The 24,483-nt window shown below is 24.9% G+C and overlaps 2 protein-coding genes and 2 pseudogenes across 3 annotated transcripts; all 4 read right to left on the bottom strand.

Annotated features, from left to right (window-relative positions):
• Positions 1–3,011: 3,011 nt before the first annotated feature.
• Positions 3,012–3,930, bottom strand: LOC113561295 (annotated as a pseudogene).
• A 233-nt stretch (positions 3,931–4,163) lies between these two features.
• Positions 4,164–5,647, bottom strand: LOC113549047 (annotated as a pseudogene).
• A 912-nt stretch (positions 5,648–6,559) lies between these two features.
• On the bottom strand, positions 6,560–6,935 carry LOC113549038 (hypermethylated in cancer 2 protein-like). Its single transcript, XM_026950187.1, has 2 exons — positions 6,776–6,935; positions 6,560–6,708 (listed from the first exon to the last, which is right to left on the bottom strand). The coding sequence occupies exons 1-2, from the start codon at positions 6,933–6,935 to the stop codon at positions 6,560–6,562; spliced, it is 309 nt and encodes a 102-aa protein (XP_026805988.1).
• A 658-nt stretch (positions 6,936–7,593) lies between these two features.
• On the bottom strand, positions 7,594–20,533 carry LOC113561293 (thiamine transporter 2-like). Of its 2 annotated transcripts, XM_026967628.1 has the most exons (12): positions 20,315–20,533; positions 19,646–19,815; positions 18,918–19,088; positions 18,398–18,614; positions 18,200–18,330; positions 15,483–15,632; positions 14,495–14,597; positions 13,231–13,423; positions 13,015–13,156; positions 11,525–11,594; positions 11,265–11,336; positions 7,599–7,781 (listed from the first exon to the last, which is right to left on the bottom strand). In XM_026967628.1, the coding sequence occupies exons 2-11, from the start codon at positions 19,769–19,771 to the stop codon at positions 11,314–11,316; spliced, it is 1,326 nt and encodes a 441-aa protein (XP_026823429.1). In that variant the 5' UTR covers positions 19,772–19,815; positions 20,315–20,533; the 3' UTR covers positions 7,599–7,781; positions 11,265–11,313. The 2 variants fall into 2 exon arrangements, 1 of the variants encoding a protein (XP_026823429.1); XR_003406153.1 differs by lacking the exon at positions 20,315–20,533 and having other exon boundaries at positions 7,594–7,781; positions 11,521–11,594; positions 19,646–19,771.
• Positions 20,534–24,483: the final 3,950 nt, after the last annotated feature.

Here is a 24,483-nt window from a genome sequence, read left to right as displayed (position 1 = left end):
TAATGTGTGCAATACGTCAATACTACGTGAAACGTTTTCTGTTTCGCGGTCGCGGCGATATTATTATTTTTGCGTCCAACCACACGTGAAATGACATTCTGTATAAGAATTTTTCGAGATCATCCGTGATGCGTCTGAATCGGTGTAATTTGGACGCACACTGGCATCGGTCCACGTCGTCGATCATTTGGGACCATTCCATTGGGGGGGATAAATTATGAAAATACCGAGAGCCAAGAAAAATAAACACATGCTAAATACTTGTGCCGAATAACAATTCTTCGGGGACTCGTTTCGCGACGGCGACTTGGAAACTGGAATATAACAATGATTGCGATTAACTGGGGTCATTTTATTATAAAAATAAATTGACTTATCGGATGAAATAAAATTATTTTATTACCGAACGGTATAATATTACCAAACGAAAAAATAATGGAAAACCGTGTTTTCGTAAAATATAATACGTTATAATATTCTCAAATTGATTTCTCGGGTTAAATGCATTATTATTATCACCAATCTCAGCATTTTTGTTTATAAGCTTATATATATGTAAATATTACGCGTGGGTTTGTTTCTTAATTTCACATTTTCGAATTAAATATCTTATATATTATAATATATTTCACACAAATTATTGAAACATCTTCATCGTTCGTCAACCACTAAATTATTATAAAATCCACTCTAATAGCTTACAACCGTATAAGCTCATACAATGTATCTATGCTAAATATACAAGTAAACGAAAATTAAACAAAAAAAAATAATAAATAAAGATAAAAATAAAAAAAGAGGAATAATCATATCTTAAATTGTATCAAGTAGGTTAGTAGGTGATATAAATTTCTATTTTTAAATTCGTATAAAAAGTATTCGCCAATATTATGAAAAATAACAATAATATTATATATATTTCAATATTATTATAAATGACAAATAGCTGTTACAATAGCCGGGTAAGACATAATATACAATATTTTATCATAACAATACAGCTATGAAGTCCCTTTTATTTTAGTAGCTATATATTTTAAAATCATTATTAATTACGTAAATAAAATATATTTTCAGAATTATTATTAATGTATACATTAATATTAACCATTATTATTCATTTTACTACATCTACTACAACTTTATCATTACTCATACCTAAAAATTCCTTTTTGATGATATAATTAGAAGAGTCAATTATATAAATTTATTAAAAAATATCTTGTATTTTATTATTGATAAAATTTAAGTGCTTAAATATTAAGAAACAGTGCGACATTAATAAATAAATTATACTTATCACTCGATTTACTAAGAACAAATTTAGCCATAACAAATAATGATCATAAAAGCAATAAACTTAAATTGAAGATTTATATTTTTACTTTCTAAACATTTTAAATGCTTTAAATATTTAATTATTTTTAGACTCTATTTCAAGTTGGTAAACTTTTCCAATTTCTTTAACAATACAATGGGCATTTCAAGATTTGAGTGCAGAAAACTATATTTATTTCAGTATAATGTCTTTGTTTTCGGCTAACACATTTTCAAGAATTATTAATAAATGTGATTCAAATAATATTTATGAAATGTACATTCAAATAAATTATCAAACGTATCTACTGCTTATATGGAATTGGATCAATATTTCTCTTTAAATTTATGTAACTGAAAATTTCATATTCATCTTCAGGACTAATATTATACAATTAAAAAATCAATTGACATCATGGATTTACAAAAACCAACAATATAGATTAAAAATAAAATATGTATCAAACAAAAAATTACTATTTCGACTATAATTTAAAGTTCAACTATCATTATTTATTCGGTACCTAATTAAGTTTAATCATTTTTTTAATACTAAAAATAAGTGTTTTATGAAAAGCAATATTAAAAACCAAAGAACTTATTTTTATTACATAGTAGATTTTAATAAACTGAAAAATTCAAAGTTATATTTACATTATTTTATGTATAACTTTATAAGCTATGAAAAATTCTAATGATTTCTTTCTGAACAATTAAAAGAAAACAAAATACAATTTGCTAAAAACTGCTATTCATTAAATTTACTTATTTCCTGCTGTTTTTGTTTATTTTACTCAATTTACTATCAATAAATGTACCTTAAAAAATTATAATTGAAACAAATTTTCTGCTCTGAAACATAATGATAGATACAAAAAACACACACATCCTCCTAGTAAAAAAAAATACTTTCATTACTATATTATATCATTTAACATTCTTTTTATTTAATTTAAAAGCTTATTGCAAGGTTATTTAATAAACTGGTCTTACTTATGAAGGTTTTTTTTCACACTATAACTTTGTAAAATAAAAAGTTATTGTTCCACAATAATTAATTTTGATGGGCGTTACAACTAAGTTGCTTGTATTTTGTCGAGTGAAAAATGATTATACTTTTTTTATACCATAAAACTTTTAGTTTTTAAGTTGTTATTTGGCTAATAATCGTGTGAAAAAAATCAAATTAGTCCACAAGTTTTGTTTCAAATTCTAGACCACCAAAATGAGCCGTATCATTTGTCACCATTACGATACTCATACGTTGAAACAATGTGTTAGATTATCACAGTGGGTCGAAATTTTGCAACAAGCGTTCTTGTGAGTTATGTTATTGGAAATGTTTTCCTGGTTAAAAACCCCACACAAACAATGGTATTCTTGCAACTTTTTACACAATATAATCTTTGGATTATTATTATAATATATATCGATTAATACATTTCTATACCTAATATTTGATTTTTACGAAAACTATAAGTTGCGACATCCAAGTAATTCGAAATGAAAAACATCAATGAATACATCCGTGAAAGAAATTATTACACTATAAAATAAATCACAGCTACTATATTTTCTATATTGCTGTACCTGCACATGAACTTCTGGAAATGATTGCTTACATTATAATTCAACATTTTCAAGATCGATATTTTTAAGAACATATAATACTTTTGCTTTATGGTAATTCCAATTTAAAACAAGATAACATTAGTTCTAATACTTTTGATTCATCATTTTTTAAATACAAAAATATTGTGTCATGTAAATACTATGTATTTCAAATCATTAAACTACCAATTCGATTAAAATCCTATTATTGAAGTAGGTGGTGGAAAAGGACAGTTCTAGAGCACCTCTCCCTGATGTAAAAGATAGCAAATGCTATGGTAATGCTAACCTAACGTATGGAGAAATTTTATTCTCGGGTAAAAATGGTAGGTCGTTGTGTTTGTTATGTAAATGTTGTGGGTATGATATGTCTACCTCATATACTCTACCTACATCAGAAGTAGGTGTTAAAACATCTAATCCGTCTAATTTAGGCTCAACCCATTTAAAGTCACCGTATGGCATGTACTGTGACATTGCCCACCTGTACAAGTTGTTGCAGTCTTGATAAACTATCCACGATTTTGGCTTAGTCGTGTCATAATCTGGAGTCTTTTCATTATTGGCTTTAGCGTACCTCATGCTAGCTTGTGTGAGGCGGCCGCGGATTGAGTTTTCAAAAAATAAGTGCATGCCAAAGTCAGAGAGTAGTTCTAGTTTAACGTTAGTATATTTCAAAATGCAGTCGAAACTGAATCCTGGAGCGGTATAATAGAAAACGGGGTTTAAATTGTATATTGAAATTAACATGTCTCTGAAGTTTTCAAATACATTGGCCAATAATAGAACATCGATTTTGAGATAAAGGTCTTATTCTCCTAGATTTTTGCATTTAAAATGGAATAATATAGTCTTGGCGTGCTTGTATTCATTATCGTCTATATTTGATTCTGTTAGTGTACTATAAAAATAGCTTTTTTCTGGTAAATTTGTTTCTTCGACCTTGTTCCAACTGTCAGTATATTTGTAAGGGTATACACCTTTACGAGTAACGAGCTGCATATCTTCGGTAAAAAAGTGTTTTGCTCTCTCTCTTTGAACTTTCAAACCCGGGTGTTATTAAATTGTCTGCAAGTGTTGATAGTTTCGATACTATGAAACGGCATGAGCCTATAAATCTTATTGAAAAATTGTTAGTCACATGTTTTGAAAATGAAATTAATTTTTCTTCACTATTTGGTATAACCGAAATAGTTTTGGAATCTTAACCCAACTCGGTTACGATAAAATATGCGTCATAATTTGATAAATTGTGTAGAAAGCATGGTATGAAATGTTTGCCTAAATTTGCCCGATAAGTGACAGTGATCCGCCATTTTATTGTTTTTGTTGGAAAAATGACATTTACACGAATTGCAAGTATTTGTCATCATATGTGTTGTTTGCTCTTCTTTAGTCATTATGATGGGTGTATTTGTTTTAAGCAAATCTTGAACTCTTTTTGCGATCTCTGTTACTTCATTCACGAATCTTTTGGCTAAGTCTTGACGAGATTCATTTCCACGAAAAATATGGGGTTCTTGTGGTAAATTGAACTTTTCTAGCAGTTCTGCGAGAACGTTTTCTGTAGCCTTTACGACAAACCCGTAGCTCATCGGTTTATGTTTTTGAAAAGCTATTGTTTTTTCGCTTTTTCTTTTTTTATATTTAACAAGAAGTGCCTCAAGATCGGCATATATAACTATAGGGTGTCGTTGAGTTTTTTTCCAGCCATCGATCTCTAATATTGTACCGGGCGCAGGCACCTGAGTTAGGATAGGTTTGTGTGTTCCACATATCATTTTGTGTTGTTCTAGTGCTGCTTGTCCGCTTAGCATATTTTTCTGGGGCCGGCTGTCAAATGATGTGAAGCACCGTTCGCAAAATATTACATGACCGTCATGTGATGTTTTTTGTACACGGACAAGTAGTGAGAAATTTGATTTATACGTGTAGTGGCTTTTATCTCCGTTGGTAATTAGTAAGAGATAAAAATGATCTTTTTCTTCTTCATTAATGAACCTAAGTGGATAAATAATATATTTTTCACCCTTTTTTTGTTTTTTAAACCGTACACGTTAACAGATACGTTTTGGTTATTTTTTTCAAATATTTTTATTTCCATGATGGGTGATGAAAACGTTAAATCGGAAAAATTGTATTTTTCTTCGTGTAATGTATAATTTTTGGCTACTGGATTTTTGGTATTGTCTAACATATGTTTTGCTAAAATTGTCCACTTGAAAAAATTTGGTCTGAGTTCTGTAGGTTAATTACGGCTGTTTTATTTTTAATGTCATTTGGTAATGAAATATATGACGAGCCACCCATAGGTATATATTTATATACGCCCAACAACAAGCCATCTATTGATTGTTAAGTAAATCCACTTCTTTTCGAAGTATAAACGTCTTCCTCGGACATAAGATTAGCAAAATCTATATCAATCTTGGCTTCGATATCTGTATCCATAAAAATTCCTTTGCTGAGGTCTTAAATGCTCTATTCTCTGCAGAATTGTCAACATATGGTCTATGTATGTAGCTTCCAATTTTAGATTTTATTTAATTGAATGTTTAGTTGATAGCGATTTGAGTAATTGTATTAAGTCTCTTTTTGACGTTACTAGAAAACTACTGTAGTTGGTCAAATTATCTGTATTTTTCATGTAATACCAATTGATTTTATTTGAGAGCGATGTGCCTGTCTTAACAAAACCACGGGTATTGACGATGTCCATGCGTGTTTTTTTAACATTTACTGCTTCGTTTGAATTTTCCACATGATGTCCACGCTTAAGACTATTGCGATTTGATGCGGATGGAACTGAAATCAGATACATATTTTACTATTACAAAAAAGTGTATAAGAAAAATAAATGAAAAAAATTCGTATTTTAAATATCTTGCATTTCAATGTCTACATGCATATATTATATTTAGTTGAGTACGTTTTATAAAATTATAATATGTATAACACAAATGATATGAGAATATCGGTTTATGAAAAAGTTTTATAGAAATGTTTAATATTTACTTATGTTCTTGTCTTAATTATGTAATTTTTAAAATAATATTATTAAGATTTTTAGATATGTACCCATCTATGTTTTCAGTAGGAATAATATTAAATGTTTACATGTTTTCATAGAAAAATAAGAAATTCTTATTGTATTATTAATATATATATATATATATGATCAAATATATTTATCAAAACATTTATAGCTATACTTAAAAATATACATAATATATTAAAATTTTTTGTTTATACTTTTAATAACGTTATGACAATAATCGTATGGAAATATTTTCAATTACTTTAATATAATATTACATGATTTTACCAAAAATTATTTAACAATTTATTTTACTAATATTCTTAATATGTATGTATGTTATTAATGGGGCCAACTATGCTAGTTTTACAGGATTTTATCTAAACTATGATATTTTTCCATAATTTTATACAATTTAGGTTATTATTTCCTATTTTTTAATAAGAAGTGATGATTTTTATGTATATTCACCAAGATACTTTTAATTGTATAAGTATTGTATCCTAACAGTTTGAACACAAAAAATAATATAATTTTTATTTAAAATAGTTTTTTTATAAAGCAATATTTTGCTTTAATAATTCATTGATAAAGCTATATTCCTACACGAAATGTTTTATCGTTTTCTACAAAGTAATATAAGTAAGTTATGTATACAATGATATAAATGAGATATTTACCTTCATAATCGTAAATTTGTTCAGTTGGTTTCAAATTAGTCGGTTGGATTACAATATTTGAACCTGAAAACAGTATTATTATTAATATTTTATCTAATAAATATGTATATTGTGAAAAAATAATACTTACGATGTTTTTCTTTGCTATGTCTGATGAGGTTATCTCTTCGCGTGAACACTTGTGAACAAATATTGCAAGAAATCTTATTGGATACATCGTGTGACTTGGCATGTCTGCGTAGACTACAGATTCTAGTTAAGGTTTTATCGCATACACTGCACGAAAACATGATCACGTTTAAAACTGAAAACACTAGTCGAACTCGCGAAACAAGACCCTCAACGAAAAGATGAGTAATGAAATATAGTCAAATATATTTTACTTTAAATATTAGTGTGAAATGATTTTATCTACGCGATTCACTAGCGCACGCGTACAATATAGTGGTAAAAAAGCGAAGTATAATATTTGTTAATAATAACATTTTTAAAACAATGGTAAAATAACTGAGAAAACTCTTGAATTAATACGACCTGACACTTGAAGGGTAGTACACGGACTGATTTCATTTTGCTACTACTGCCTGGCTAGTATTCACCGACAATACTCAAGCATATCTCTGCAGGTTTTTACAGGTTTGTATCTGGAACGAATTTGATGACAAGGATGTGGTGGGTTTGTTATGGATAACGTATGTTTATACATGTATATATGTGTATGTGTGTTTGACTTGGGTTAGAGATTTATATAATATTGGGTAAATGTGGGTATGGGTTAAGTTAAATGGATGGATGTGTGTCGTATGGTGGTGGCGGATTCTAATGTCTACTAATATGTACATTTAATATTATGAGACACTTTTAAGAATAGACCTAAGTGGTTGTAGTAATGGATATTAATAATATTTTAGGTATGTCTAGAATAATATATTTTATAATAATTGGAATTGCATCTTTAACAATAATCGGTTATTCTTATGAACTGTTCTTTTGTTTAGACGATGAAGGGACTGGTGGTGAGTTCGGCGACGGCGATTCGGTGTCGGTTTAGGACTAGGATGTAGAGGCTGGGAGATGAGGATGTAGGTCAGAATATATTATGTTATAGTCGTATGTGATTGTTGTCACTAAGATCTCTGAAAACGAAAAAAAAAATTTGAAATAATATTTATTTAATAACAATATGTGATAGATAACGCTGGGTTTGGTGGCGGCGGCGCCTCATGTAAAGAGTTAATATGTGTTACAGATTGCCTATATTGTTTAATTAATACAAATTTCGAAGGGGTTTGGGAGGTGGATGTGTAATTGTTGCCTATACAGCATTTGCTATCTTTTACATCAGGGAGAGGTAATCCAGAACTGTCCTTTTCCACCTACTTATTGATAACTTAAAAGATGTATTATTTTGAATTTATTTAAACCGTATTATAAAAAAAGTGTTATTTTATGAGTTCTTCGTTGAACATATTTTAAATATAATAGCATTCAAATTACTCTATTATTATTTTATTTATAACCTAACGAGATTTAATTTAAAAATATAATATCTTCAGTAAAATGTTAACTCAGTGGTATTTATATAAAGAAAAAAAATGTAACAAAACGTTGTGCAATATTGTCCTTTTTTAGTTAAATTCCGAGCAGGCTATATAAAATATAATATCATGGGCGTTTGTCTGACATTCCTCAATTTTATCTAACTCATTCAAACTAGCATACTATTTAGGTATAGTTGAATATTATTATTTATTGTAATAATATTTGAAAAAAAATATAGTTGCTTTTATCAAGATCAATGATACAAACGAAAATTCTACAAATACTATTGATTTAATACTATATTTAAGTGAAGATATGTTTTCATAATTTTCACTAACAAATTGTGTCATATATCTTATATATGAAGAGGTGATGATTTCTTATATTTAATATATTTTAATATTTAATAAATAAAAATAAAAAATAAAATAAACACTGTCTTCCTTATGTATAATGATTAATATTGTTTTCGGTATGCAATATGTATTTAACTATAATTTTTTTATAGTTTGCATATTTATTTATTTTATTAAAATAAATCATTGTATCTACGAGATTATGTTTGATAGAAAATAATGAATTATATTTCAGTTATATGATTTTTGAAAATGTACTGAAATTATTCATAGTAAATAGATTGACATTTCCTTTTAAAACGGGCAACTGTGTTCAAAATGAAATGAAATATTTATATCACTTTAACTGAAATGACATTTGAGTAGCTTGCGTGAGCCTGTACGACTATTGTTTAATTTATAAATTAAAAAGTAGTTTAATAAAGTCTGTAATATCATACTAGTATTATACAGCTATGGGACTTTTGTTTAAAATAACTTTTCGGTAATTCAAAGAAAATTTATTTGAACGTGGAATGTTCATTTTAGGAGTCACTTGTTTAACATTTAACATATTAACGTTAGCAGAAATGTTCATTCACTGGTAACATAATGCGACTTGGGCTATACATACTAAAGTGGTCATTCTGGTTATTAGAGTATATCATATCAGATATATTAGTTACTGAGCATTTTTTTATTCAATTTAATCTCAAGAAAATCTTACTGGATTATCGTAAGAAACAAAAAAATAATAATTGGTTTAACTATTAAATTGGAAATTTAATTCAGTTCAATGTAAATAAAAACGATAATAAATTAAATTACAAATTTCAATGCATTTTTTCTGCTTTAACTTTAATAAATAATTAAACTTTACAATTTGGACTTAATTCATTAGTGATTTAGAGTAGAAAATCTGGAATCTTTTGATTATTTAAATGTATTTTGTAGGTCAGCATTAGCCTGGTTGGCAATTAAAACGCTAAATATATTATCAATTTATTCCGTAGTTAAATTGAATGAACTTAGTCATATACTATTAGATTTAAGTTTTAAGATTAAAAAAAGAATAAATACGTATTATATCGCGAATAATAAGAAATTAAAATTTTTACATATTGTAAATTAAAATACAAAATACGAGTACAGATCTTAAACATGGTTTGACCTTCAAACTAACAAACTAAACCAACTGTAGCAAATCAACAAAACAAGGACATTTTTTTAAAATTGCTAATTTTTTTTTTTACATTTGTAATTTTATACTTCATTTTTATCCATGAGTTATTACATTATAACGTGTCTAGAAATAGGGTAACATAATAGACATATCCATTATGACACTCGATATCAAATATACATTATCTGATTTGATAAAAAAATAAATATATTTCTACATAAAATATGAAAAACCAGAAAGACATTTTACAACAAAATAAGCTACTCAAAGTTAATATCACGACTATTACAGATTCTATCACAGAATCATGTGATATAATAATAATAATAATAATAATAATAATAATATAATAATATATATAATATATATATATATATATATATATTATTATTATATTATTATTATTATATATATATTTATATATTATATATAATCATGTGAATCAATTTTTGTGTTCAAAATTAATATTGTATGTTTTATTTATAATTTATTGGAAAAAAATTAATTTTTAGGCTATATATTATATTATTAATTTTGAACATAAATTATTTTCACTACTCATCGTCTATATAGTTAAATCCAAACTGATTATTCTACTAAGTAAAAAAAAGTTAACTGATTTCTGTAAATAATATTCAAGTAAAAAAACTAAAAATAATTAAAATTGTATTAATGAAATATTTTTATAATTTATATTACATCTTAATTATATCAAACGTGAATACACTGAAATAAAATTATTATGCATTTTTTGCTTCATTCGAAAACTTAAAAATACATTGCCACCACCCGATAGTGATATATTTATACTTATGCATCGTAGCTATATCATACCAAGACAATGTTTGGCTGTCTGAGTGAACAAACAATACAAAGGACAAACATACTAGAAAATAATATGCACTCATGTATATAAATTCTATAAAAATGCAAAATATGTTTGTTCATTCAGAATGCACTATGATAATAATCTACATGTATTTTTGTTTTCTGTCACTAAGAAGGATCGTTTAATAATACGCCATTTTTATGAAATTAACTTTAGAATATAATAATTATTATTTTTTGAGTCTGATTTTAATTTGTCTACTGTGTCGATTCGACACTAAAATACATTAAATAGGTAGATACCACAGAAGTACCTACTTAAAACCTAAAACAGTAGACCTTGGTTTAGGCTGATATGACTATCTTTAAAAGCCAATCCTGGTCGGGACCTATACAAGTTAAAGTTAGCAAACAATAATTTCTATAAGTATTATGTGTTATATTGAACATATAGACACTATATACACAGTAAAAATATTATATTGTTAATATTATTAGGTAAATATTATGTACCTATAAGCTATAAGGTGTATTATATTTTATTTAATGCTTGTACAACTATAAATTATAGTTGTTTGTTACTACAATAAGCTTTTTATTTATTTAACACAACAAATAATTATACCAACTAATTATATCATAATTAATTATTAATTACCAGTATATAAATACATTTACTGATAAATTACCAAAAAACGAATGGGTTATATTATATTATTATTTTTACTTACAAGTATAATCTGTGGTATAAATAATTAAATATTACATCCATTCAACTGTTTAAGTATCAAATGATGCGGTAACTAAACAAAACATATTAAAGCATAATATTATGTTAATTATATTCAAGGATTTGTTAAAATAAATTACTCACATATTATTACTACATTGTATATTAAATTAAATAACATTGTGGTATTAATAAAAAGTAAAAACATCAAATATTAAATATAATTAAAATTTAAAATTGTATAATTATTTAATTACCTACATTTTTCTATGCACATTTGAAAAAAGAACCAAAGAGCAAGTCCGCCGTTAATCAATCCATACAATAGAAACTGGAAAAAAATGTTATAATATATGTTATAACTCATTATAAAATAACATTAAATTTGATTACAAAATAATTAATTTATCTTGGGATTATAAATTTAATATTTTCGAAAAAACAATGTTAAGTTAGATAATGTATTTAAAGTTTGTAAATTGTAAATTTTTAACGCTAAAATAAAACATGATTTTAAAAATAAATAATAATAATTTACCTATATAATTCTATCCAATTATTATTTAGTATAATAAAATATAAAAAAATATAATTATATTTTATAATTTATGATGTACAACGTTTTATAGATATTTTTGTATATATTATACTTCGTTAACTTTTCTTTAATGAATTGTAATGTAAATTAAAGTGTAATCTTTTAAATATATAATCACGATATAAAAATAAAACAATTAATAAATGCAATTAATTCATGTATCATTTGACAATTTTATTTTAACTGAAAATAACTCATAAGTTTTGACTTACAACCAAACATTTTATCAACATAAATTGAAAACAATAAACTTACATTATATAAATGTTATATTAAACAAATTATCTATATAACGTCAAAAAATAGCACAAAAAGAGCAAACATACTTTAAAAATTGTATCATAATATTATAAATTATAACAAATTAAATACTATTTAAAAAAAAAAAAATATCTAAAAACAATATTATGTCTCTCAAAAATTGGTTTTTGAATTACAAAAAAAAAAAACCAAAATCAATTTTTGAAACTGATTAGCGTAAATATTCCCGTTTTTTGTATCTTTTTTTTTTAGCTTTTCTTGATTAATTTGAAAAGTACTTGATACTTTTTTCCTTCTATAAGTACCAACTATAACAAAATTACCAACAAAAACCACCCTCAAAGTTTAAGATTAAAACGTTTTTACTGGTCTTATAGTCTTATGGGTGACGTCAGACACACAAAAAACACACAAATACATTTTAGTATAATCGAATACATTGAATATTCATTATACAGCCCAAACATAAAAATCAATGGCTATCTATAATAAATTCAATGTTCAACAATAAGTAATCATTAACTATTTTTATGTGTATTTCTTAGAATTTTTTAAATATAATTATAAACCGCTTAAAAATTACGAATAAAAAAATATCCAACATTTAGTTAATATTTCAACTTTATTTCGATGATTACTATTATAATATTGAAACTGACACTACAAAATTTCAAGTGTGATAACTCGTTATTTATTTATATTTATAGAATTAAATCACTTTTAAGACTTCAATAATAAGACTTATTTAAATAAATAGGTAATGATGACTTGTGGTGGGAAGTTTTAGATATCATTAGATAAAATTATGGATTCATCAATCAAACAAAATTCCAATTACGTGTTAATAATTTAATTATATTCTTCATTATTGCATAATAATAATTATAATTACCTGTACGTCTACTGGAATTGAAATAATAGTACCTTGAACAAATAAATATGTTATGACACTCGACACCAATAATGAAATAAAAAATACGACACCAAAAATAAAAGCAAAACTGTCATGCTTTAAATGTTTAGCTGTTTCGGACCTGGAAACATATAAATAAATAAGTTTAAACAAATATATTAAAAAAAGATAGATTATAATTTAATTTAATAGTACCTGGCCACAACATTCATTGATTGAAATACGAAACAGAATATTATGTACATTATGTACACCAAATCTAAAGAATTAGTCACGTAACAGACACACAGCGTTATGCAGCTCAAAAGTGAACCGATGAAAAGGAATAAATTACTTGTGGATTTCCAATCAACTTTCAGAAATCCTATGCAGTATGAAGACAATGCTCCTGAAATAAAGTTTAAAAAAAATTATATTAATATAATTTAAGTTAAAATATTTCTGATTTTGAGTTAATAACTTTTTATGGATTTTGGTACATGTATTTACCAAAAAAAAAACATAATATTAATTAAAAAAAAAAAAAAAAACAATTATTTTCACTTATTACTAAAATTAACCCATTTAAAAAAAATTTAAACATTGTCTTATAGATGGAAAAATTGATACTTTCATACTATTGCTTTTCATTCATCATTAATTTACCTGCTTGATTCCCAAAATAATATTTTAAAAGATAACTAAGCATATTTTTGAGTATTATACTTAAAAATTACTATTTTTTTAAATTACAATAATAACATTATTTTGTATTATATTTATTATCAGTTATGAATATTCATAAAATAACATTACAAACTTATGAACACAAAAAAAATGACTTAAAATATTTCACATATTGTTAAAGTATAGCAGTTTAAAATCAAAATTCTGAAAATAAGCAAACATGTTCATATATTGTAATATATTATACTAGTTCATAAATACATACATGTACATAATAAAAGTATACACATACATAAATTTGAGATTTAATATATTTGTATATAAAATCTTCATTTTTCATAACAAAGAAAAAAATGTAATATTTTCTTATGATTTTGCATTTTTACGTATCATTTTTATCGTGTCATTTTCGTATGCACTTTTATATAGGAGTATTTCTAGAGAGAGTTATTTCTAGCGAACTGAATGATCTTACATAAGTATATAGAATAAAATATTGCATCAATAAATATGTTGTCGTCTATACTCATTACAATAATTATAGGACACAAACTAAAAGTCATAATATTATTAAATTGTTTTAATAAGAAATCACTAAAATAGATGATTTCCCATTTGAATGTCAAAACTAGAAAAGAAAGTTTGAAAATTGTATTCTTCATTGTTTACATTTTTAACGTTATCACCTATCTATTACATATAAACTATAACTACTTGTCTGGTTATCACAGTAAAATAATAACAATAACCAACGATGTAATTATATATAAAGATTAAGGTGTTTAAAATTTACCACTTATAAAAGCCAAAGCGTCGACTCCGCCGTTGTACAACTTGTTGTCAACTGGATTGCGTTCATTCAATTCCAAATAAAGAACGTCATTATACGTCAACACCTGTAATTCTGCCGAAAAGTCAAATCATATTATAGTACATATAACTCACAGCACGACTTGATGAAAAAAAAACACCAATCGAACTTGTGATGATGTGTAGTACCAACTGTAAGTAGTTGATAATATCAAAATTGTTTATGCATTTTTTTTTACGGGCAACTTGTATTTTGAAATTATGGAGTAAGTAACCTACTAATTTAATAAATCAAAATAATATTTATCGAGTAGGTTATCAATATATATATATTATATACTTATTGTATCATACTAGATAACTTCCCCACTAACGATTTCTGATTTCTTCCCATATCAAATTTACTTATTGTACACATTGTATATTTTCATATTTTAAATAATAAAAAAAAAAAAAAATTAATAATAATGTTATAATAACTTTAACATAACAATATAATATGCAATGTCGTTTGAAAAAATTAGATGACATACTATAATAATATTATTATTAAAAATGAAATTATTTATAGTAATATAAATAAATTATAAATCATCCTTAGATGATGATTCATTCGTGTCTTACGCCCATTTTTTTTTTATGGATTGATTTATTGTTGAACTAAAATTGTATATAACGGTTATTTTACAGTGACCTATCCAGTGACAAGGAACCTAATTAACAATAGAACGACTTTACCGGTTTTGTTTTACACTATCAATATCAATAGTAATGAATAATATCTATGGGCTATTTATTATTATAATTTAATTATGTTTAATACAGAACGCAAAAGTATACCAAGAAGTTACTTTTAAATATACTGGACATTTTACACACATTTGTGGGACATATAGTTTATATTGTTAAAATGATATACGATTGTATTGTATGCAAGTAATATTACTAAATTGAATTACGTATTAAGTTACCTGGAAATAGACTCCGGTGGCAAAAGCAAACCACACTCCGTATTTGAGTAAATACGGATTGGTGTACGCGTCGCTTAATTCTGAGTACAACTGATCCAATACTACTCGGACGGGCTTTGGAGATTTTTCAACGAAACACGGTCCAAGCTCCTGTGCAAAAGATAAATATTATTTTCATTTTGATATCAATAAAGCAAGTAGGTACGCGCTTAATGTCTGTCCAAAATCAGCCGTGTAACGGTAACTTGATCACCTCGTAAACAAATAAAAACGGAGATATCAATATTTTTTTTTTTTAATTAATAATTACATAACATCAACACTAACATTCCAAATTCTTCATTATATTTTTTTTTTGTAGTCTTAACACAAATATGGAAAGAAAATCTCGCTTGTGGTGGGTAATTTAATTAATAAATGTCAAAACTAAAACACTATGTGATGAAAGCTTTTTGGAAATAATTACTATCATCGACAAGCAGTCTTTTGTTTCCTCATAAAGTTTTAATTGACGGATTACTCGTTGTAAATAAACTAAAGAAACGGTGGAAAATGACTTTTTTCCCTCTATTTTGATTTTCTTCGGAGAAATACTTTATACATCCACCATAGGGTATTATCGTAATATCATTTTTACGAGTCAACGTTTAAGACATAGTTCAACAGTATGCGTTGTACCAATATAATTTAATCCTGAATTAAAGAAAAGTATTAAAATATCACGAATTTAAAAGCTATAGTAAATCTAAATATTTTTTCCAAAACACAGTCTATTTTTCTTTATTAGTTGAAGTTATAAAATTGAATTATCTTAAATTACACTGAAAGAATAATACATTTTTAAAAACTTTTGATTTTCAATAATTAATAGTTAAAAAAATATATAAGTAATATGATATAATTATATTAATTATTTCAAACATTTAAACTTTTATGAAATCTAATACTCGTGTAGTTATGTAGGTATTTATTAATTTAAAACTGACAAATGAAATAATATGTTAAGCATGAGTATATATAGATGTGTTATCGACTTACATAAATATTAAGATATATTTTAAAAAATATCAGATTTACATAAAGCTAAAAAAAAAATCCTTTTTTTTTGTTTTGTGACTAAATCATTGAAGCAATGTTGTTTTGTGTTAACATCTTTTGGTATAAACGGAGTTGTATTTTATTGTCCAATTTTATTCATTGATACGCGTTAAGATGCAATCTTACTCTTTGACTTGTTGGTGTTTACGGTTATCCATTGGAAGTTTTATGGTATTTTATTTCGATAAAAAGTCAACTGTTGACAAATTTATGAATAGGGGTTATGAGTTAAACAGCAAAACACCCGCAAAAATATTCCAACAATAAAATCGATTTATTTGTAAATATAAACTGTTAAAGTTTTTGTAACATGTTATTTATTTTATATTTTTATTTGTACCTACCTACCTACCTGCTGTAATAAAAACAATATTGTACCTTACATGCAATTTTTGTTTTTGTAATGGTTGCTGTTATTTAATTATTTTCCGTCTTTTGCAGGATAACTATTATAATTATTTCTTTTAGTCGTGTATATACCTTAACATTATTATAAATATTATAATTTATATGCTGCTGCCAATCGAAGTGACTTGGAACTACGAGGTGAAATAAAACAAGTTGGTTTTAGTTTAAACATATCAAGGTATCTATGAGGGTAATTGATATAATTTAATTATACTTCCATTAAAAATGTATTATCTTAAAAATAAAATCAAACATTTCTCATGATAACAGCGGTTTAACATTGCTTTCAAAAATGCTTCAGATCATGGTGATTGAAGTCAAATTTAAAGGCTTGTATTTTTTTGTACATTAAAGGAAGCTTCAAAAGAAAAATATTGTAAGAAGTCTAAAAATGTATATCGGGTAAATGGTGCCTAGTTAAAAACCAAAGAAGAGTCAATTTCTATTTCCAATAGTACCTACTTACCTACCCATTAAGTAATTATTAAGTATTATTTTAAAATACCTATTGAACTATATTTTTCTATCTAACAAGTTATATATTTTAGTTTGGTCATGTTATTAATATATTTTTTTTTTAATTAAGTATACTGTTAAAAATAAATATCGTTTTAAGAAATGTTAGATTAGAAAAATAAAATATTTGGATACCTATTAAGTTTCGAAAAGAAAATATTTCACAACCCTTTGATATAATAGAAAATATATTAAGAATAAAAAAAATAACCAATTGCCGAAACATCATTTTTATACTTAATAAAATACATTATTCCCATTAACTGTTTATAAGCAATAAACACACACTATTATTTCTTAATAAAATTGTATTTATTAAAAGGTATTTAATATGAATATGATCGCTTAGAAACTGGACATAGAGATTTAAGTTCTCTCTTCTTTATAATAATCAAATATTAGTTATTACTATTAGAATAATGTTAAAATAATTAAAATAATTTAGCTTAAAACCTGTATATCGTCGGTTTTTTACTTATACATGTTTGTATAATGCCATCTTGCGACATAATTGTAAGAGTATCTGAGGATTCAGCTGTAAAGTTTGACGCTAGAGTGCGTTCAAAGAACTCATATATAAATTTATGCTATTATACATATTTTAAACATTAAACTATATACACCTAAGTATTATTCGAATGAAAAACGATATCTAAATAATACGATTATTACAGAATTTATAAAATAATAATTACTTTGTGATATTTATTATGGAATGTATTGTAGTTGACTTTTGATTTTCTATCAATTGGACTTTCGGGGTGGAAATAAATACTTGAATTTACTGGCGGAAAAAAAAATGTAACAAAAAATGCTACACATGAACCTGAAATACAATTTTAAAACTAATAAATAAAATATTTTAGTTATGATTAAAATGTTAAGTTTCTTACCCGCTAATGAAATATACACAAGTAATCCATACTCAATGTGTAAAAATGAAACAGCAATTTGAGCAAATGTGGACGATAAACATTTACCCATAAGATTTGAACCTCTAACGATTCCTGTCATCTTTTGGTATAACCTACGGTCACGAACCTTTGCATATGCATAAGACATGTATGCCAGTTCTGATGCAGACGTTAAACCCAAACATGCCATACTCAGCTAAAAAATATAATATTTATAAATATATTATAATTTTCATTTCAAACAAACTACTTTTTAAATTTTCAAAAAATGTTAACAAGACATTATTTGAAAACACTTTACAATAAACGAAAGTTACATGGTATACGTTTCATCATATTATATGATTATTAAACAAAAACAAATTTATCCTTATTATATTATCATAACTGTTGTTATATTAACATTAACCTTTCATCTAATACTATAACTCCTTGTTGAACTATGATAATTTACTTTAGTTGAAAATACATTCATAACCTTTACAGTATCGAAACTTACTTTTGATTTAAAGAGTGTAACAGGTTCCAAAACTAATAAAAACATCACAATCGAACTAAACGCGTCCAACATCACAATTGGTTTGTAAAGCACATAGTCTGTAGTAAGAAACATAATAATTACTAAACTTGTAGTCGCATAAGAATTTATTGGATAAATATCTTCAGTCACCTAAAAATGTTTTCATAGTATTAATAAAATAAAATTTACAATAAATTAATACTGGTGAATGGTTCATTGTTTACTTAAAATATTAATTTGTGTCAAAACAATATTAATACATACGTAAAGATAAATTATTATTATATAATAAAATATGATTTACAATGTTTATTTTAGTATAATAATATTATATTATTATAATATATTTCGTTAATATATATTTTCTTTTGAATTTAATGTACAAAACATTATTTGTTAATAGTAATAATACCAGCGTATAATAATAATAAATTTATAAATCTTTTAGTAATCGTAAAAGAAAATATCTTAATTAATAAAATTATTTTTAATAACTTATCTTATATCAAAATATTACAGCTAAGCTTTGAAAATAATGAATCAGTTTAAAATGGCATATTTTTTCAATAAACTTATATTTTATTTGTTTTAACTTTTGTTACAATATGAAAATGAAAAATTAATATTATATAAAGAGAAAAAAGTATGTTTTGAACCCACAATTGCTTTTGTAAAAATAATAAAGCATAAGTTATACTAAAACTTACTTGTTCAGCAGTAAAATTTACGGCTGGACTGGTTAAATATGATGTATAAAACGAATCCACTGGTCGAAAGTCCCGAAAAGTTGCAAACAAACTTACACACAGTGTGATTTTCAACCACTCTTCCATTTTATCCGATTCTTAAAATATGTTATTTTGTAAATACAATTTTTCTATAATAATACAAATACATAATATAATAAAGTATACATATTATATAATTCTATATTCAATGAAATACAAAAAATTAATCAGTTTTGATAAGCAATTTGATTAAAAATACTACGGTTCAACGGTTGTTTATATTTTGAACATAAGTGTATAATGTCCTTATGTGATAAATTCTAGTAATTAAATGAAATAAATCATAAATAATTTTATTTTTCAGTCTATTATTTTAAAAAGTAAATCGTACAAAAATAAATACATTATAAGCTTTGTCTTGTACACGATTATCTTTTTAACTACAATATGTTGTAAGGTAGATGCATGCAATTTAAAAAAAAAAACTTGTTCAAAAATATATTATTTATAACAATTATAAAAGTATCATAATTCTAGTTTTTAGCCGTAACTTGTAATTATTATAAAATAGAAAAACAGTGTGTTAACGTGATATAATATTTTGTCACCACACCAATTTAATTAAAACAAAATAACTTAGTTAAATACCTGATATTTAGTGGAGCATAAAAAGCACTTGATTTTGAAAATTCAAATTAAAATAGAGACCATTTATTACAAGATATTCCTTTGCATCGAGCACTCGTGCTAATTGGTAAATATCGAAAAACAAACAGAAATCCGCTCAAAACTAATGGCCGGTAACAACGAATTACTGTAACGAATCAAATGAAAATTTTATATGAATTCATCGCCGAACAACACACATTGTGCCGGTAACGTGGACTGGTCAGATGCATAGCTATTGGTTAACGTATGCTACACGAAGGTCAGCTGGTTTGAAATTATGTTATCACCAAATTAAATGAGATTAGTAAAATATAAAAAACCAACCGTAATAAGTGTACACTGAATAGTGTACGTATACACATACAACGAGCGTGCGTTTCGTTAAAAAAAAACAACACGTATGGAACATTTTTAGTTGACTAATCAAGCTTTACAATTATTATTGTATTCATAGTACTTATTCATATCAGGTAAAGCCTAACTGTTAATCTTTTAGTTTCATAAATGTATTATTTAATCGTATATATTATTTATATTACCTACTACAATAATAGGTATAGTGTACTGATGTGTATTTTTTCGGTGATTATGATAAAATTGTCTAAAATTTATGTTTTGTAAAACACACAATAATACGATTTTTATAAGACCAAAATTATTAACGTTATTAATTCTATTGTAAAAAAGTGCGCTCTAATTTTTTACAGTAACAGAGACTGTGGTTTGCAATAAGTATTTTGTGAACTTATTGTATCTTAGTACCATATTATTTAACATATTTATAAATAACGCTAACTCATTAAACCTGAAAAATGATACATTTTTGTTTTAAAAAAATTAGAATATCATATTATATTTAAATGTTTTAGTAAACCTAACATATTCAATATTCTAATGTTTACATTTTTTATTAATTTGATATGTGGTTGAAATATAATATTATAAGAATAAAATTTAAAAAAAAAATGATTGCTGATGAGAGAAGCCATATTGAATACTGGACCATAATAATTATATTCAAACGTTGTCTGAAAAAAAAAACATTGAACAATGACCATAATAAACCAACATCAAATAAAATTGCTGGGTAAAAATATGTGTTTATACAAATATAAGTTGGTATTAAATTATTCAAGGAATAAAAGAAAAAATCAACTATTACATTAAATTAAGAATATTTTTACGTTATTAAAAATATCACATTTGATTTAGTTTTTAATTAATAATATATTTAACAACAACTTACGTTTAAATAATAAAAACTTAATTTTAATAACGTAATAATATGGAGAAAAAAATAGAAATTTTCAAATTGAATGTAAAAAAATAAAATGTTTATACATACCTATTTACTACCATAAATTTTTAAAATTATTTGTATTAAATAAAACCAATAAAGATCGGTTATTTGATATTACACCGTTAAACATCTGAAAATAAACGTTAATTAATTCTAAAATCTATTTTTGAGGAAATCATACAAATCAAATTTGGTGTGATTCTAAAAATTTGAATAATTTTTAAAATTTATATTTTACTATTTTTTATATTATATATAATTTTTTTTTTTTTTGAAAATTTAAGATTTAAATTACTTTAAAATTATTTCAAATCAATCATAATACAGCTTTGCATGAAATATTTAATTCCATAATAATAATATTGTATTAAAGATTAAATAAATGTATTAAAATATAATATACAGATATTTATATCACACATATATTTATTTCCTCCAAAAGTTATATTATATTTTTACTTATAAAATTAATGATAATTGGAGAAATTTATTATGACTAGTAATGACTTAAATGTTTGTACTATTAATAATTCAAAATGTATTCTTTTTTCTGTAACATTAAACTTGTCTTATATTATTAAGTTATTATGATAAAAAATAATCAGTTTATTTATTTATACTAACTATTACAACCACATTCATTATCAGAAGTAATGGATAACCCAATTAGCCTCAAAAACTTCAGATGATATAATATGAGCTTTGTGCTTAAGCAATCAAATCTAACAACCAGTTTTATTTAACCATTTTTAATACTAATTGGAAATGTAATTATTGGCTTGTGTAGTTTTGTATTACCACTATTATTCATTGTATCAATACCTAACTTATAAAAATCAATTTTGTATCGTATTATATTATGCAATAATTACTTTAAATCAAAGTCACTTCGAAAAATGTCGCTTCACTACACCCAGTTGTATTGGTTGGACGCATTTTGAAGTATATAGAAATTCATGTTACTTAGAAAGATACTAACGTTGTACAAGATTTATCTGAATTAATTTCGTCGTATTGCATTGTTCACTATTAAATTAAATATAATAGATATTCGCATTTCGCAGTGAAGTATTATTTTTTTTTTTTTACGGTGGAGAGGGTATCCTCCGTGTTTACTGTTTAGACACCCCTGACTTAAAAAAATAACCCAATTTATTAGTATTTTACTCATATTTATTAACATATATAAATATCCAAACAACACTTTTAAAAATTAAAACGTTTTTAGTTATATTTTTAAGCTAAATTTACAACTTATCTGATTATTTAATATCCAGGAATTATTCGAATCTCACCGAGTAGTTAAGACATATTTTAACGAACGAATAAAAATATCGTAGTTATACCAGTTTGTAAAAATAGCAAAGTGAACACAATTATTATAAAATGTATACCACGATCGAAAAGGCCTTTGTACGATCATCGATGCGATGCTTTCCAGAGTATCGTTTATGTTGTTCATAAGCGGGTAATCATGGTATTATCATTTTCCGTTTGTTAGTGTAATATTATTAAAAAATGTTTAGCGCCGTAATATTCTCAATGGTCCTAACACAAACCGTTGTGTTTGCACCTAAATTTTTGCGAACGAGATGACATTTTTACGAAATAAGTCTGACATACGTAATAAGGTTATTAACTATACTCATAACTTTCGGACATCCGTTTCGGTTTCGAAATTTATTATTTATAATAATTGTTAATCACGTTATTATGCACCGATGTTTAAACGATGGACTAAGAAACTGCAATGTGTCTTAGTGTACTGTGATTATATTTATCGATAATAAAATGAGTATTTTTTTCTTTGCTGACTGATTTTTTTTTTCAGAGTATTTCATTAATAATATAAAAAATAAATTTCTAAATACAAATTATAGTTTTTATAATACTAAATAAAGTTCAAAAATATGAAACAACGCCATCTACGTGAAAAAATATATATAATATTGATTTAAATAAATATGTAATGTTCTAACTAATTTTTAAGACAGATAGAGCTGTATATTTATATATATTTTTTAGCAATGAAAAAACGATTGGAATATAATATAATAATTAAAAATATTATAAAGTAATCATGGTATAAAAATTTAAATAACCAATCTTTAATTTCAAATTTTTTAATTATTTATAACTGTTAATAACACACGATTAAATATTTGATTAAAAAAAATTAAAATTATCGTAAAATAATTCAAGATAATATTAACAATTATGATTTATATTTCTTTATTTCTAGTAAAATATATTTGTTGTTTATTATATAATAATAATAAATTATAATTGATATGCTTTATAGCGTTATACTATGCAACGAATCAATTTAAGTAGATCATAATCTATTAATACTCTAAGTCAGGGATGCCCGTAGATTTAAAGTGAAATTAGTGCAAGAAAATTCTACAATAAAGACTAATATAAATAAATAACAAAACTATAACACAAAAAAAAAAAAACACATCAGTTATTATTGAAAAAATTTGAGTGAACTTTATGTGATGTAAAATAAATGGAATATATTAGTTATAAGAATAAGACACAAAATTTTTAATAAGTCACTCAAGACTCTATTGTGTAGTACTTAATCGTGTTAGTTATAGTTAAGAAGTTAGAGATAATCATTTATAAGTAAGTATAATACATATTTTACAGGGAAACAAAAAAAGATTACTGCTGTCTGTATGCTACTAAAATAAATATAATACATTGTATTGTAATATATATTATGTAATATCATTCGTAAATGTCAATTATACGGAAGTCATAATAATTATTATAAAGCAGATTCCGGATGCCCGGTGCGTTGAAGAGTGAAGATTGTCGTCGAAGTCGGATCAAGTTTTAG

Source organism: Rhopalosiphum maidis, chromosome 4 (genome assembly GCF_003676215.2).
Source record: "Rhopalosiphum maidis isolate BTI-1 chromosome 4, ASM367621v3, whole genome shotgun sequence".
Taxonomy (NCBI): domain Eukaryota; kingdom Metazoa; phylum Arthropoda; class Insecta; order Hemiptera; family Aphididae; genus Rhopalosiphum; species Rhopalosiphum maidis.
The sequence above is the reverse complement of the archived record's forward strand: the minus strand, read 5'-3'. Positions and strand labels throughout refer to the sequence as shown.

Bases quoted from the DNA above. Each gene is read 5' to 3' on its own strand.
- LOC113549038 (XM_026950187.1), bottom strand. From the start codon at position 6,935: ATGTTTTCGTGCAGTGTATGCGATAAAACCTTAACTAGAATCTGTAGT. The intron at 6,709-6,775 runs GTAAGTATTATT...TACTGTTTTCAG, and splicing joins ACATAGCAAAGAAAAACATC to GTTCAAATATTGTAATCCAA.
- LOC113561293 (XM_026967628.1), bottom strand. From the start codon at position 19,771: ATGGAAGAGTGGTTGAAAATCACACTGTGTGTAAGTTTGTTTGCAACT. The intron at 13,424-14,494 runs GTAAATTTTAAA...ACTTTATTTCAG, and splicing joins CGCTTTGGCTTTTATAAGTG to GAGCATTGTCTTCATACTGC. The intron at 11,337-11,524 runs GTAGGTAATTAA...TGTTTTGTTTAG, and splicing joins TCAAATGTGCATAGAAAAAT to TTACCGCATCATTTGATACT.